The sequence below is a fragment of the Cololabis saira genome, chromosome 7 (assembly GCF_033807715.1).
Source record: "Cololabis saira isolate AMF1-May2022 chromosome 7, fColSai1.1, whole genome shotgun sequence".
Lineage (NCBI taxonomy): Eukaryota > Metazoa > Chordata > Actinopteri > Beloniformes > Belonidae > Cololabis > Cololabis saira.
Window position 1 is genome coordinate 31,646,333 of NC_084593.1, and position 16,083 is coordinate 31,662,415.

Sequence of the window (16,083 nt, forward strand, 5' to 3'; positions counted from 1 at the left end):
TCTTTAACAACCTTTTTTCTTTTCTCCCTCATATCTTCTTTCACGTTGGCTCTATTTTCTCTGGCTTTGCAGGGTTCCAGAGGGGCAGCAGCGAGTATCTGGCTGCTATTTAAACCATATGGGTCAGATCAAGAATCTGTATCTAAGTTACTGCTCCAGCCACCCCTCAGCTGTCTGCATCCTCACAGACCACAGGTGAGCCTGCACACAACACCACACGTGCACCGTACGGTCACGGATGTCCCTGAGGTCCTGGTGTTAAACTGGATGTAATGATGTGGATCTGTAGTGCAGACTTTGAGTCACGTGACAACAGTTTGTTATAAAAAATTTAAAATCATCATTGTTTCTGAGGATTGAGGGTTTTTCTGTCTGAACCTTGAGTCTTTTATTTTTCTGAGTGGATTTGCTGATGTTTTTGGAGTCATTGTCCTGTTTATTGACTGGACTTTTATATCTCTTGACACATGGGCTCACATTCGCCTCTAGAATATTCTGATATCCGGAGTAGTTCATGATCTGTTAAGTGGGCTTCAGTAATTAAATCTTTGTTTTTCTGTAGGTCGCTTTGCACATAAATCACCTGCTTATTGAAAACCTGCTCTGGAATCACAAACGCTGCGTAAAACGGTGTTTAAGAGCATGTGTATCCTTATGAATGCCGATTGATTGCAGGCTGGGAGCGTTTTGGGTTTTTATTTCTAATTTATCCTATGTTTAAATCGTATGTTATAAAGATATCTGTATATCAGGAAAATAATAGTTATTATTCATCAATGTTGTAAACTCTGGGAAGTCTGTGAGTACTTGTACTTGAGCCTGGGTATGAGGTGTTTCTGATAAAATGGTGTTTTTTCTTTTTTTACCATTAAGGCCAAACTGCTCAAAACAACTTTGGTCTTATCCGTTCACATTTTTTTTATTTATATATGTTTTGGGGGGGAGTTTTGTGAACTTCTGTCATGAATGCATGTCAGTTTCAGACATAAGAAGCTTTCAGTAATGGTAAAGGTGTGGGTGCAAACTTTTGAAACGTGACTGAAGCATCTTTAGGAACACCACTGGGGCTAATTCAGATGCCGTGTCGAGGTAGTTATCCCTGAACACAATGCAGGCTCCAGACATGGAAGCACACGCTGATTCAGAGCGGCGACTCCCCATAACAGAGCAGCACTTTCACCAAAGTAAATATGGGAGAAATAAAACGAAAAACAAAAAGCAAACGCACACCTTTTGTCAACTGTACGGCTGCTGTCTCTCTAAATGTGAAGTTTGACAATGTTCCTTTGTGCCTAATGATAAAAGGAATGCAAAATGTATTCATCTTGCTCATGTATTAATCATGAAATAATAGGATTAATTTCTTTATTCATCATATTCCTTTTCAAAGGGTAGACAATCTAATTTTTTTTTCCTAATAAGCCAACTTTAAAAAAAAAATGAGTGTGTTATTATCAAAGCTGAATTCAGGTAATTACCTTCTGAAACATTAGGATACGATATTCAAGCAGGCCTTACGTGTTGATTCACCTATGCATGTCAAGACGAGCTTTGTAATAATTGACGCCTGCAGCGTAATTGAGCTTATTTCACAATAGGCTTAAATACCTTACTGAACACGTCACTGACGCATTGTTTCCTCTACCTTTCTGTTCCCAGTCATTGCCTTTTGATGGTCATGTTAATCATCAAGATCCTCACCTCTGTACAGGGAAAATAATAAACCTAATAATCATAATAATAGGGATGATAATAGATTGGATTAGTACGGTGCTTTTAAGGTGCCAGACTGGGCCGACAGTCCGGCGTAAACCTCTGGAAGCAGAAGTGATGCCTCACCAGATGTGTGTTTTACACACATTTCAGATCGTGTCTAATTATTCTGCCAAATACGCAGTGTCCTCTTTTCTATCTTAGCCTACAGGAGGATGTTTATTCTGGCAAACTGAGTTTGAATTTATTAGGTGAATGCAAAGAAAGTAAAATTACAGACAGATAAAACATGTGAAAGTGGAGAAGTTGTGTGTTATCTTTTCATTTCTCATCCTCCTGCTGTTACGAAACGCCGTGTTGGTTCAGTGCAGCAGCATCTCGTCATTTTCAATGTGACTGAAAAAGGAATTAATAATTCTAACGAGACCTATTCATATGAATATGTAATTTACCACAGCTGCAGTGCTACAGAAGTTTGAAATTTGATCTTGAAAGTGCTTGAAAAATGCTTGAATCTGACCAAGGATAAAAGTGCACAAACCCAAATTATCTGACCCCCCCCCCCCCCTTTTTTTTTTTTTTTTAATAAATATCAACTTTTTAATAAATCTGTGTTGTGTAGCAAAAATTAATATGGGCTGTTGATCTTGGATAAGTGCGTATTTACTCCTGCCAGACTGGCTGTCATTTAGCTTTGGTTCACAAGGTGTCAGACTTGCCATCTTTTACATACACACGCTGCTAAACCTACTGTAGTTGCAGCAGAGCTGAAATGCAGGGAAAAGTTTCCCCCACATTACTTCCTATTACACTGCTCCTATCTCACAAGGAATGCTATTAAAAGCTTCATAGTAATATTTTAGTAATAAAACATAGCTATGGGGTAGTTGAAATGGGACATTTTGACTAATGTTGAGGTGTCAAATCCTACGTTGTGCACATGCACACTGTTCACACAAGTTAAATTACACACAGGAAACTGACTGTTGACAGGATATATAGTTGTGGTTTTTCTGACAGGCAAACGGGTCGCTTTTTTCGGAGTAATCTCATTTGCATTTCAGTTGCAGTAGCCTTTTATGTCATATTCTCATTTGTACTCTTTTCTCCCTGTTTCGGTGTCTGCAGGCTATTGTATAAATGAAGCTTTGGATCATAGAAACTCACTGATGTTGCATAGATGCCACAAATTGCACAAATCAACTGATGACCTAAACTGAACATGTTGTTAAGCTGTTACTGACAGCTGCCTGTGGTATTTTCTCACATCCACTATGGGTGACATTTACAGTGAGGGCTTGTGTTATAGCAGTGAAAAAGCGAACGAAGATGGAGTGTGGGGAGTGAAGGGTGGGTCGGAAATGGTTCTCAGTGGCCCAGTTTCTAAGGAGACATTTTTCCTTGATGTAGGATTTCAGCTTCTCGACTGTTCAGGCCGCCCCTTGTTGTTTTTTTTTTTTTTTTTATTATTCCATAATGTTTTTAGTTAGTGACGGGACTGGACTGCAGTGAGACAAGTTTAAGACAAGAGCCAGGTCATTGCAGAAAATTCAGTATGGGGTTTATTACCTTGCAGCAGTAAATACCGGTACCTGAAGTGCATGGATGGCAGTATATAGTGGTCCAGAACATTGATCAATCAAAACCTTTATTCAATTAGGAAAAGCACGCTGAGATTTGAAATCTCTTTTACAAGAACATCCAGGCTGAGAGGCAGCACCCTCAAATGTATAATCTGCAAAAAAATGCTTTTACAAGGACATAATATCAAGGACATCAAAATAGTAGACTAAAAATTGTATAATTAAAACAACGTAGCATTCATCAAACAAAGCATCTGCAAACTGATGAGTCCACAAGGCACCCAGAACCTCCTTATACATGTCTAGCAAAAGCAGTTCAGTCAACTTCAGGGTGTTTTGCAGGTTGGAGCTGCATATTTAATAGCCTTTTCCCCCAGTTCGGTCTGCACATTAGGCACAGTTGGTCTGTATGATCCCTACAGACGTTTGTCTGGAGATAAAAAGAGCAGGCCAAGAATAGATTTAGAAATAAAAACATGCCAATGTTTCAGTCTGTGTGCTGGCAGTGAACACCTTCCAACTTGAATATAAAACACAGGGATGAAAATGAGGATTGAGCTTTGGATACTGTTTATCACAGAGTACTGGGATGATACATGCATATAAATCACATTGCTGTAGTCCAGCACAGATGTGGAGGTGGACTTATAAACAGAGTCTTGGATGGAAAAACCCATATCAATCTACCTCGAGGTAATATCTAAACAACAGTAAACTATATTTATTGGGACTTTCCTCAGATTTAACAGTTTTTAAGGGGGACTGTCTGATGTAGATGTTCACAACGATTGATAAATTAAGATCCATTTCTTACCGTTATTGTTCCGATAGATTCCCACATCATTTAGTCAGTCGAACCTTGTTGCTCATCCCAGATGAATATTATCATTAAATAGCAGCACTTCCTTTTGCATATAACGTGCACGCTTGTGTATTTCACAGTGAGGAACTGGACAAGTTCATGGAGAGCCAGGGAGCAAGCCCTCCAGGAATCCTGACCCTCACCACCAGCCTCAGTAAGCCCTTCATGAGGCTCGACAAATACCCGACCCTGCTGCAGGAGCTGGAGAGACATGTGGAGGTACAGGAGAATTGAAACAAAAATCAAACGTACTCTTATGGGCATCTCGCTGCACTGACTGGTTAGAGTCTGTCTGGCTGAACTGGATTTGCTTTTGCACACAATTTTTCTTTTCTGTACTGGATTTTACACAAGTTTATGTATCCTGATAAATCATGTTTAAGTAGAGCCCCTATTATTTCCTTGACATTCTTATATTGTTTTTAATCAGAGTCGGGAAAAATGATTAGAATAAGACATGGGGGGCTTGATAGTTTTATAAAATTATGATTTGCTGCTTTATAACTAAGGTTTCTTTACAACGCAGGAAGCTCATCCAGACTATACTGACATCATAAAGGTTACGGCAGCATTCAAGAGCTTAGTGGTAAGTGTTTACAGGTAATGGTACCTTGTTGTTTTACTGTTTACTGTTTTCTCAATACGGATCAGGTGGAAACTTCTTAATGGGGATGCTCAATGAGAAGATTACTCCTACTTCTGTCTTTTTTTTTTCAACTATTTAGAACATTTCTGAGTATTTTTTCTTTTTAACAATGTATCTAGTCTAGAAAAAAAAATGTAAATGAGTGTCTTTTTGTTTCCTGAATGTTGGGTGAGTGTGTTGTTCCTTGTGTAGGTGTAAACTGAAGTGAAATGAGCTACCGCATATTACCTGAGTGAATATAACTCTGAGCCACCATTTCCTTGGTGTCGTGAATTCTTTGTAAGAAGTGTTAAAGTGACTCATCCAGCAGGGTTTCGTAGGAAGAGGGGAGAAAAAAATAACCATACAGTACAGCCTAGTGTCATTTGCAAGTTTAATTGTTCAGTGTTGTGTTTTTTTTTTTTTTTTTAAATGTGTGGTCGGGTGGGCAGAGGCTGAACAAGGCTCTGCAGTTCTCCATCCACAGAGCCCAATTTTTGAGTAACATGTTGCAGAACATCATAGATGTTGCATTGTCATTTGTTCCTGTTTGGGAAGGGAGAGCCCCTGTGCAGCACCTGGCACCTCGTGGTGCAGGTTAGCTGATACGCCTCTCACAAAGAAACTTGTATGTACGTGTGCGTGCATGTGTGTGTGTGTGTGTGTGTGTGTGTGTGTGTGTGTGTGTGTGTGTGTGTGTGTGTGTGTGTGTGTGTGTGTGTGTGTGTGTGTGTGTGTGTGTGTGTGTGTGTGTGTGTGTGTGTGTGTGTGTGTGTGTGTGTGTGTGTGTGTGTGTGTGTGTGTGTGTGTGTGTGTGTGTGTGTACAGGACTGTCTCAGAAAATTTGAATATTGTGACTTTCTGTAATGCAATTATAAAAACAAAAATGTCATACATTCATTACAAATCAACTGAAATATTGCAAGCCTTTTATTATTTCAATATTGCTGATCATGGCTTACAGCTTAAGAAAACTCAAATATCCTATCTCAAAAAATTCGAATATTCTGGGAATCTTAAAGTATTAAAATAATAAAAGGCTTGCGATATTTCAGTTGATTTGTAATGAATCCAGAATGTATGACATTATTGTTTTTTTAATTGCATTACAGAAAATAAAGAACTTTATCACAATATTCAAATTTTCTGGGACAGTCAGTCATGACTCATGTATGTATGTACCGGTATGTATAATTTTATTTATGTTTAGCTGAAACCATTAAGATGAGCTATACTTGTGTTTTTTTTTTACGTGTCATTGTTTAATTCCACTCAGTGATGCATGGATTTTTGTGTAGGCACAGTGCCAGGACCTGCGGAAGCGCAAAAATCTGGAGCTGCAGATCTTGTCGGAGCCCGTGCGGGGCTGGGAGGGAGACAGCATGAAGAGCCTGGGTCATGTGGCCTACATGTCCCAGGTCCACATGAGAAATGGATGCAGCGAGGTGAGAGAGGAGCCGGGTCCAAGATGACCACAACAAACATAAGTTGACAGGTGTTGGCTTTCAGTGATAACGCTCTGTCAACTAGGATGAATGGGTATTATAGGGGGGAAATGGTTTTTCCCCCCTACAATCCCCCGATTATCAGATATGGGATAATATTATTTATTTTTCCATTTATACAATTCTTTGGATTACTTTCACTGCAAAATTGTTCAAGATGTTCACGTTACATTTCATGTTCCTCCCTGTCTCTGCTCAGCTCGACCAGTTTACCATGTGTTCAAGAGCTGTGCTGTCTACAGTTGATCTTCCATTGTAGGCCTTGTAATCCCCCCCACTAGTATCAGAACAGAAACCTAAGTAGGCCATATGCAGTCTATAAAGGCATATGGCTTGTGTGGTTTCTGTGTAGGGGTCGACTTTGAAGACATTGCTGGAAGAAAACCCAAGATTTGCTATCTTTGGCCAACCACTTTCCAACCACATTATCTTGTTTATTTTGCAACTCATCAGCTCACCCCATTTCCAAACCTACCGAGTAAATACTTGAATTTGTCTAACTGAGGCCTTAGCCCAGTTTAAAATATATCACGGTTTTGCATCAGCGGCTGCAACTAAAGTAGCACACATGGTTTTCTGAGAAGCAACACATTTGAACCAGTTCGTTTGCAGCCTCCTGATCTCTGTTTAAGACCTTGCTCTAACCCCTGTGTGTGCATTGAAAGAAAGTGTTTGTCTTATGCATCTCCCTTCCAGGACAAAGAGGAGCGATATCTGATGCTTTTCCCTAACGTGTTAGTTATGCTCTCTGCCAGTCCCCGGATGAGTGGGTTTATCTATCAGGTGAGATGTAGCATACTTTACATACACTTCCTCCTGCCACTAATGTTTTTGAAATTAGAAAATGATTTGTGATAATGGGGTGGGGGGTGGTTATGGTTTTGCATGAACTTCTCTTGAAACTCTTCCTCTGAAATCTAAAGCCTCATTTAAGCAAAGTACTTAATTACTTTAACGTCTTCCCCAAACATAGCATCTTTCAATTCAAAATGAGTTTGAATTAAATTTGGTAATTTATTTATTTGTGTGAAATTTTCTTTTGGAAGATTTATAAGAGTGCCGCAGACATTTGGCTTGTTTGAGTGTTTTAGGAGGTTTCTTTCTTTTTTATTGTTTTATTTTTTTTTTACAGTATAAGACTGAGCTGACTGAAGGCTTGAATAATAAAGGATCCATTAAACAATCTTGAGTGTTATTTTAAAACAGAATGTAAAATGTGTGAACTTTAAGGGCTAGTTCACTGAAAATGTTTGATTTTTGGTTGAAAGAAAATGTTTGTTTTCCATTTATCTTTTTTTTTTATTTGTCTATACTCATATCATAAGTAACTTCACTTACCTAAATGTCTTTTCAGTCAATTCCTATGTAATTATACCCATCAAAGATCCGTTGTGTCCAAGTTTATCATCCCAGAAGCATCTACCTTTCTCTGGTTTTAATTATCAAAGAAACATTGCTTCACATTTTAGTTTATCCAGAACGCCTTTTCTCATTTCTGGCCCTTTTTTTTCTCCCATCCAGGGAAAACTGTCCCTGACGGGTACCACGGTAACGAGACACTTGGAAGATACAGACACCGTTTATGCGTTTGACATCACAGGTTTGTATCCGACCGCCGGACAAGTTGGCAGTTAAATAAACCGAGTGGATATTGTGCGAATATAAATCTGATGTTGAGATTTATAAAAGATTTAAAATAATGTTTTATTAGTTTTTTTGTTTTTTTTTAATGGCAAGACATCTCAGATTCAATAAGTAATCAGAATAAGGTGTATTAGCAGCTCGTACCTGATAAATGTGGTTAAACAGCAAGTAAAATCATATGGAGTTGACAGACATTTTCTGGTCTGCAAATGACACCAACATTTCCTAAACTGCCTGACCGGGTTGAGTTTTTTAGGTTGTGGTGGCTGTTATCAATTGGTTGGATCAGCCGTACTGTATGTGTCAGTATATGTCGCTTTCACTTTAGTTGCATCCACTTTCACTGTTCCATAAGCCCTTGCTGTGTTTTGTCTGCGTTTTCTACGCTACAGGCAGCATGATCGATCGTATCGCAGTCTTCTGCAGTAGCGCCCAGGAGCTGCAGGAGTGGCTGGAGAACTTGCAGCCTTTTACCAAAGGAGGAAGCCCTGCAGGCACCATTTCAAAGGTTAGGACGCCCACTCGCACAACACAAACAAATACATGTTCAGCATAAAGTCAAAACAATACCAAAAGTGAACCTTGCACTACGTTGAAGTGTGAAAGCACAAATTCTCACCCCATATGACAAAGACTAGAGTCATCTTTCCAAGTCCCAAAGATTCTCATGCGCTTGTTTTGGTGGCGTCAATCTAGAGTGTAGACGGCAAGTCACTGAGCCTGGTTGGTACCCCGACACACCTCTCCCACCTGGGCAGTCTCAGCGCGACCAGTGGCAGACCGCTGGAACCGCCAAAGATCAGCAAGCCCTGGTCTCTCAGCTGCCTGCGTCCTGCTCCGCCTCTCAAACCCTCCGCCGCTCTTGGCTACAAAGAGGTAGGAAGCCGTAGAGCTGCACAAAGCAAACCCACATTGATATCCCATAATCAGTCATGAACTGCAGTGGTAGTCAAAAAAGGGCGAGAAGTCCCCCTCCTATACATGCCTACCTATGTCTCTTTACTGACTCAGATGTATGTCCTAGATCATGTTCACTCAGATTTCCCATAAATACACACACAAAAAAACACACACACTTGGACCTGCGAAACACAAAATTGATGGATCTCTGCTGTGTGCCTTTTAAAAATTAGCATATGAACTGAAACTGTTGACTCTTGACTTGAAGGGCATCTGGTGTCTCAAATGCTTGAAAAATATACTTTTGCATGTTAAGGAGCCATGTTGAGCATAAGAAAACCTGGCCTTGCTGATAACAAAACAATGTACGAGCCAACTAAAAGGCGTTTTAGATATAGAGCGAGTAGAACAGTGTTGATTGTGATGCAGGTCCGCCTCAGCTCTTCCCAGTAATCGCTGCATGGGCACCGTGTAATGGGTGTTTTTCTCACAAAGTGTGTGTGTGTGCTTGTGGTTGTGAGCCTTTTGTGTCTGAGATGATGCTCTGTCTGTGGTCCATGTGGGCAGCACAAGATTTTATCAGTCAGCTATTTTAAAACTTTCAGTTTTCACTCATTATGAGCATCTGCAGAGATAAAGAATGGAGTTTGTGCGTGTTGCTTTGAAGACGCTGTATTTGAAAACAGCACTATGCTGTATTGTTTTTCATTGTTGAAGGAAGCAGCAACTCTGAAGATAATCCGTAGAGATGACATTCAGTTCTCTGGAAATTGTTTTTGTTTCTTTAAAAACAACAGCAATGACAGTCAAATAATGTGGAAACAATTAAAGTAATTTTTTGAAAAGTATATTGGGGAATCTTAGTCTCACAGTCTAAGATTTCTTTTCTGTGCTAAGTCCTTTGAAATGACTTTGGTTGTGAATTGGCTCCATACATATCAAAGTGAATTGAATTGCAAAAGGATTGTATGTAGAGTATCTGATGTTAAAATGAATCTTTATTTGTGTTTCTTTTTTTCCTTAACATTTGCTCTTTTTAGATTCAGTTTATTATTCCACATGCAGGTTAACACACACAGTCAACTATGCAATGAAATGTTATGGACAAGATGAAGCGGTTAACTCACCATTCACAACAACAGCTGAAAACAAGCTAAAAATCCCAAAAGAAAATATAAAAATATTGGAAAAATATACCCTTCTAGGGTCCAGAGCTGAAAATAGTTTTTGTTTAGTTTGATACCAGCAGTGCATTTTAGAATTGTTGCACATATAAAAAAATAAAATAACGGCAGTTGGGATTTTACAACTATATTTTTTGCCAGATCAGCAACATTTTTGAATATGAAAAGATAATCCCAGCAAGGGTTTTAGAGTCTTTAGAGTAGAAATAAAGGGGCAGTGGGAACAGTTCATCATTCTGGAAAGGACTTAGTTTTTCAATGAGAAATGACAAATGATTGGTGGATTTTATTCACTAGGTCCAGTACAGACCAAAAGTTTGGACAGACCTTCTCATTCAAACAAATGGGGAAGTATGTCCAAACTTTTGGTCTGTACTGTACATATTAAAGACTTTTGAGCATACAGAGAGGACGTGGACGGAGAGCAGCATCGGTATCGGCTGGCCAGTTTGCAGCTGCAATCATTCTTCAAGCAAGAAAGAGAAAAAAGGTTTCACAGACAGAACAGCAGCAGCAGGTTTAAAAGTTCTTGCAAAACAGGATGATGCAACCTTGTGGTAAACATGCCCCTGCTTCACAATATTGAAATTGTGTCGCTGCTTTAAATTTCACAATGTTCTTCTTTTTTTTTTCCTCCTTCTTCTTTTCTGTTTCATGAAATAAAATTAAATATATGGTTAAATTGACATGGATCGATCATTACATTGTTTCCATACATTCATACATACATACATGTTCCACTGCTTTTGGAAACGATGTATAAAATGCTGCCCCTGTGTTACACAGATGAGTAGGGGGGGTTGTTGAAATGTTCACCAGTAACTCAATCACACGCTTCTCTCATTGTAATTTTTCATACACGTTTTCCCCTTTTTCTCTTTTTCCATTCTGCCTCCTTTAGAGGATGTCTTATATCATGAAGGTAAGGTTAGATCTAACTCCGTTTCTGTCTGTGTGCGTGTGGGTAGCGACGTGGGCCGGGGAGGTGGGATGGGGTTGCCTGTGTGTGTGTTCTGCTGACATGTCATTGCTCTGTTTGCCTCATTTCTCTCTCACTGTCATCTTGTTGGTTTCCTGTTTTCTGTGGCCCTGCGATTCTGCTTTTTCTTCGCCTCATTCCCTGTAGTTGTCAGTCACCGCGTTTGGTATCGGTTATCTTTTTGCCATCCCATTGTGATTCAACGATGGTAGGAAAATCTGCAAGAGAAACTATTTTTACGGTTTGTCCCTCGTCAGTGGACACATGGCACATCTGAATAATCGGCACGCTGCATGTGCACATATCGTAGAATGAAATATCTTTCATGTTCTTGGAAAACCCAGTGGAAACCATGATCGTTGTAGAACGTAAACATCATAGTGATCCCTGCCATTCAAAGGATGACTTTATATCTTATTTTCTACATGATTTGGAAAATTCCCCTTTTTGTCTGTAGGTTGTCTTGGCATTTGGTAAACGTGTTAGTCAAAACAACTTTTAGGGTGGTTGGATGTAAATACTAGAGGCGCACTATTTGCGGTTTTCTTGGCCGATTCCACTTTCAGATATTTTTTTTTTTTTGCTAAAGTTCTCATCTTTTCTTCCTGGAGGCTTTAATTCGCAGCATAAAATGACACAACGGTTAAGAATATGAGGCCGTTCCTGTCCGCTCCGCTTTAGTCTGAGACTCTGGACACCGGGCATGTTCAACAAGGCTCTTGTCAGTCATGGATAAAGTTTGTGGTCCCAAATGTTTGAGGTGTTGCCCCGTTTGTACCTAACACGTTGCCTTCATTTGGGCACTCCTGTATTCACAGCGGAAAACCTCATCAACGACATGTTTCCTGGTAACCACATCATCGTGATGCATTTACTGACCAGAAGGAAAAAAAAAACAAGCCAGTTTTTTTAAATAAATCTTTCAAAGGAACATTCAAGAGGTAAAACAACTCTAGGTATGCGGCGAGATGGTAAGGAGGGTAAACTTTTGTCAGAAACCAAAGAGCGATTTTGGAAAAGAACAGAATATACTTTTGCAGCAAAATTATTTTTATTTGTCAGAACTTCAGTCAATCAACCTGTGTCAAAATAAATTGCTATTTTAAGCCTTTGACAAGACTCATAAATGTCCCTCCACTTATGTGGTGGCGTGATAGGCCCCCTGGTCATTTCACATCATACACACCATCAGTTAAGTGGAATTACATGTTTCTGGTCTTGTTACAGGCTTAAAATAGCAATATATTTTGACGTAGCTACGTTACCACGTTTGTAAACATTAACAGGTATTCACTTCTCAGTCAAAACTCCTCTGATTCATGTTTATTCCGCAACAGAAGATTTCACTCCTCACCGTCTAAAAATAGACCCAGGGTTGTTCTAACTCTGGAATGTTCCTTTACTTATGAGGTTTTTCTGCTTCTTCTACATCTTTATCAAAAGATAAATGTGCAAGCCGCTCCCAAAGAGCATCAAGCAGGTGTGATGGGAGTTTACCAGTCTCGGCTACAGAGTTGCCCCATGGAACTAAATAGCTTTTGGTAAATCACCCTCTTTTGATTCTCCTTGCAATGAGTCCTCGGTACACTGATCCAGCAAGGGAGAGGATACTCTTGATGTGCTTTCCGGAGCCTCTTCAAAGGTTGTAAATGATAGTATACAGTCATATAGTTCCACCTGAGGTTTCTTGTAGAGGCTTTTCTTTCTGTTTCCAATTACTTTATGGGTTTGCCTCTTGGTTCCAGCAAAACGACTTTGTGCAAGGTGCGCTATGGGAACAGGATCTCTCATCAGTCAGTGACTAATCCTTTTTTTCTCTCAAACTTCAGCTTTAATGCTGTCAGCAGAGGAAACCCTCTGATTCATAGACCCACACCTTTTTGATGTAAAACTAAATTGAATTGATCTTGAATTTCTGTCCCAAAGCTTTGTAAACACTGTACTCCCCATGTAAAGCTTTGATATGTAACACGGTTTTTCTCTGCCTTGACTGTACTCAGTGGAAATCACATTGAGCAAATGTGATTTATTTTTTTCTACTCTACCCCGTTTTTTAAAATCCTGTTAGGCTATAATTTGACTCGGGGAGATGACCCAGCCAGTTTATTAGTCACCAAATGGTGCTTCCTGCCTTGTGTGTTAATTGCTCCTTTTCGTTTATTGATGTTTGTACATTCGTGATGCGCATCTCCGCAAGCTTGCCTTCTGTTTGGATTGAGGCCTCGGCTTTCAGGTGTGTTCAGCAGCGAAAGCTTGCATTTACAGAAATGTCCTGAGTCACTGTTGTACTCTTCCAGGACTCCAGTAAGAGCCCACGGCCCATGAAGAAATTCCTGCCTGGCAACAAGAAGAAGGAGCGCAAGCCCTCTGATGACGAGGTTCAGATAAGGAGAAGTAGGACTTTCACCTTATTTTTTAGAACATATTGTTAAGGTAATATGATTTTGCAAAATAAACATTTTAGTTCTTGGTATGGCTTTAATTCTACATTTATTTAAGATTCAGAATCACAAAACAAGCATTTTATTTATTTAATTAATTAATTTATTTTTTGCACAGTGATAATACAATAATTGTTTTATCATATAAAGACAAATAATTTGTGCAGGAGAGGAAAAGAAGCCCCGAGGGCTTATAATAAATCCTCCCCTAATGTTGCCTTCAAGCCAGGGAGTGCCTATGCCCCTCTAAAGGTACAAAATCACCAAAAACAAATCAGTCAATAGCAAAAGAATAGAAAGGAAAAAAGAAAAGGTAAAATAAACAAAGAAAAATACAATAAGTACACAAACAAAAATATCCATGAAATGGCAATTTCATTTCCGTAAGAATAGCCTGTTAATTTTGTCTAGATAAAAGATACCCCACCAAGCTGGTCCTAAACATTTTTAAGGATGACGCTAATTTAAGAGATCTATCTAAACAGTTCCAGAGTTGAGGGCCATGGAATTTGATAAAGGATTGGTGACTGCAGGTACGACAAAGAGGTAAATGAAAGTTCTTCCCTCCTCTAACTGAATGAGAATGAATATCTGATGATAACAGAAAAAATTATGAAAAGTGCCTGGAATGTCTTGTTTGCAATAAATGAACTTAAACATAAACAGGCATGTTTGAAACTTGTTAATAGAAAAAATTGATAATAATTTAAATTTGCTAAATAAGGGTGCAGAAGGTGCTTGATGAGAAGAATATGAGATCATTCTCAAGAATCTTTTCTGAATTGAAAATAATTGGTTAAGGTACGAAGAATAAGAAGCGCCCCAAACAATGTTGCAATATGTCAAGTATGGATAAATTAGACTATAATATAATATCATGAGACATAACTGATTAACAAAGAAAGAAACTCTTCTAATAATACCATAGGATTTCATAATTTTTTTGCATACATACTCAATATGTTTAAGCATGAATGCGGGATGACTGACTTGGGTCATTTAGGCGAAAGGGAATTTCAGGAACGTGAAATTATGTGATTAGCTTGATCAAGATGTGGAGCCTTTGCATCGCATTCTTGACCATGATAATCTTCGTGGGCTTCAGGGGGGCGGTACTCCCCCGGCCCGGGGCCCAATGGGGCCCCTGAAGCGGCAGGCCCCGCCCGCGAGATTGTTTTTTTTTTTTTTTTTTTTTTTTTTTTTTTTTGCACCACTTGGTTCATATTAGGTATAAAGCATTGTATAATATGTTTTGCTGAGATTTTCACACTCGGTTAACATTAAAACAAAAATTGCAAGTGAATCTCCAAATGTATTTTGGGTAAAATCGTTCTTGATCAACAGCCGTCTATCAACGTCATCATCGATCACTTGTCAACAGAGCACAGTAATCCTACGGCCTTAACATGAGAGGGAGTTATAAACACAAAAGTGGAGCGATAAAACGTAAACAAAAAGGGAACAAGAAAAAGCCAAATTGCCCAAGCTAGATGCATATTTTGTTGGCCCTAATCCTCCTCCTGTGGGAGATGAACCTGATGTTGGCAGCGATTCATCCCCGGGGATGAATGACGAGAGGCTCCAGGCTGCAAAGGGCCCGGTCATACGCCCGGCCCCCCAGCCCGGCTCTGATATGTTCCGCTACTGATCACAACACAAATAAACTGATACCAGTGACCAGAAAATGATGTTCCTGTGCACCACGAACTCGGAACTCAGATGTTGATCTTTGGTTTTGACAGGCATGGCCGCTCTGGAGGAGGATGCTCAGATTCTTCGGGTGATTGAGGCGTATTGCACAGGAGCCAGCCTGCACCAGACAACCACCGGTGTGTGCATGTGTATGACGCAGGCACAGATTGTGTAAATATTCAGTTTGAAAGCATACCTAAAGCATTCCCATTAATTTGTGTGTGCAGCGGTGCGGAAAGAGTGTGTCCCTCAGGTGCTTCTGCCGGAGGAAGAGAAGATCATTGTAGAGGAGATGAAGAGCAACGGGCAGACGGTTATCGAAGAAAAGTAAGGATGTTATTACTTTGAAAAATAGGCTTTTATTTACTAGTTGCATTAAACACATGCTGTATTGTTTTTAGTAGATTGTATTTTTTCTTTCTTTCTTTAATTAGACTCACAAATGTGATATTGATCCTGTATGGTCTGCTGAGACATATAATTGCACTCATATACAAATGTATTTAAAGCAGAACATGGCTATACTTGCCTTCAAAAGGAATCAGTAGACCTCATCGTTACACAAGCTATGTGATTGTGAGAGTTTGTTTTTATGTGGTTTCTATATCCTGTAACTTGATGCTTGTGTACATCTAACTTGCAGGAGCCTGGTTGATGCTGTTTATGCTTTAAAGGACGAAGTTCATGAATTGAAAAAGGTAATTGATTGCTCAATAGTGATTTGAAGAAGTCATCAGGGGGCTAAACAACTTTAGGTGTGTTATTTCCCATTTTTGGAGTGTTTCAAATGTCATGTGCAGGTTTGTTGTTGGTTTGTTTTTTTGTCCTTTCTTTTTCCCCCCTCCGACGTCAGCGTCGGGGAGAGTTTTGGCTCTGGCATTAATCCATTTGGAACTCTTGAGTGCCAACCACAAAATATTGAGGATTACTGATGTGGATTTTGTGTGACAAAACC

At 39.5% G+C, this 16,083-nt stretch overlaps 1 protein-coding gene across 3 annotated transcripts in view; it reads left to right on the plus strand.

Annotated features, from left to right (window-relative positions):
- The window catches only part of arhgef6 (Rac/Cdc42 guanine nucleotide exchange factor (GEF) 6), a 31,233-nt gene that overhangs the window by 11,231 nt on the left and 3,919 nt on the right, over positions 1–16,083 (plus strand). Inside the window, exons 9-21 of one of the 3 annotated variants that reach the window (XM_061725610.1) lie at positions 73–195; positions 4,239–4,377; positions 4,685–4,744; positions 6,082–6,228; positions 6,985–7,071; positions 7,810–7,888; positions 8,325–8,440; positions 8,629–8,808; positions 10,918–10,938; positions 13,293–13,389; positions 15,179–15,265; positions 15,356–15,455; positions 15,772–15,826. In XM_061725610.1, the coding sequence (XP_061581594.1) occupies positions 73–195; positions 4,239–4,377; positions 4,685–4,744; positions 6,082–6,228; positions 6,985–7,071; positions 7,810–7,888; positions 8,325–8,440; positions 8,629–8,808; positions 10,918–10,938; positions 13,293–13,389; positions 15,179–15,265; positions 15,356–15,455; positions 15,772–15,826 (1,291 nt within the window). The remainder of the gene's footprint in view (positions 1–72; positions 196–4,238; positions 4,378–4,684; positions 4,745–6,081; positions 6,229–6,984; positions 7,072–7,809; positions 7,889–8,324; positions 8,441–8,628; positions 8,809–10,917; positions 10,939–13,292; positions 13,390–15,178; positions 15,266–15,355; positions 15,456–15,771; positions 15,827–16,083) is intronic. The other 2 variants (XM_061725611.1, XM_061725612.1) reach the window with 2 other exon arrangements.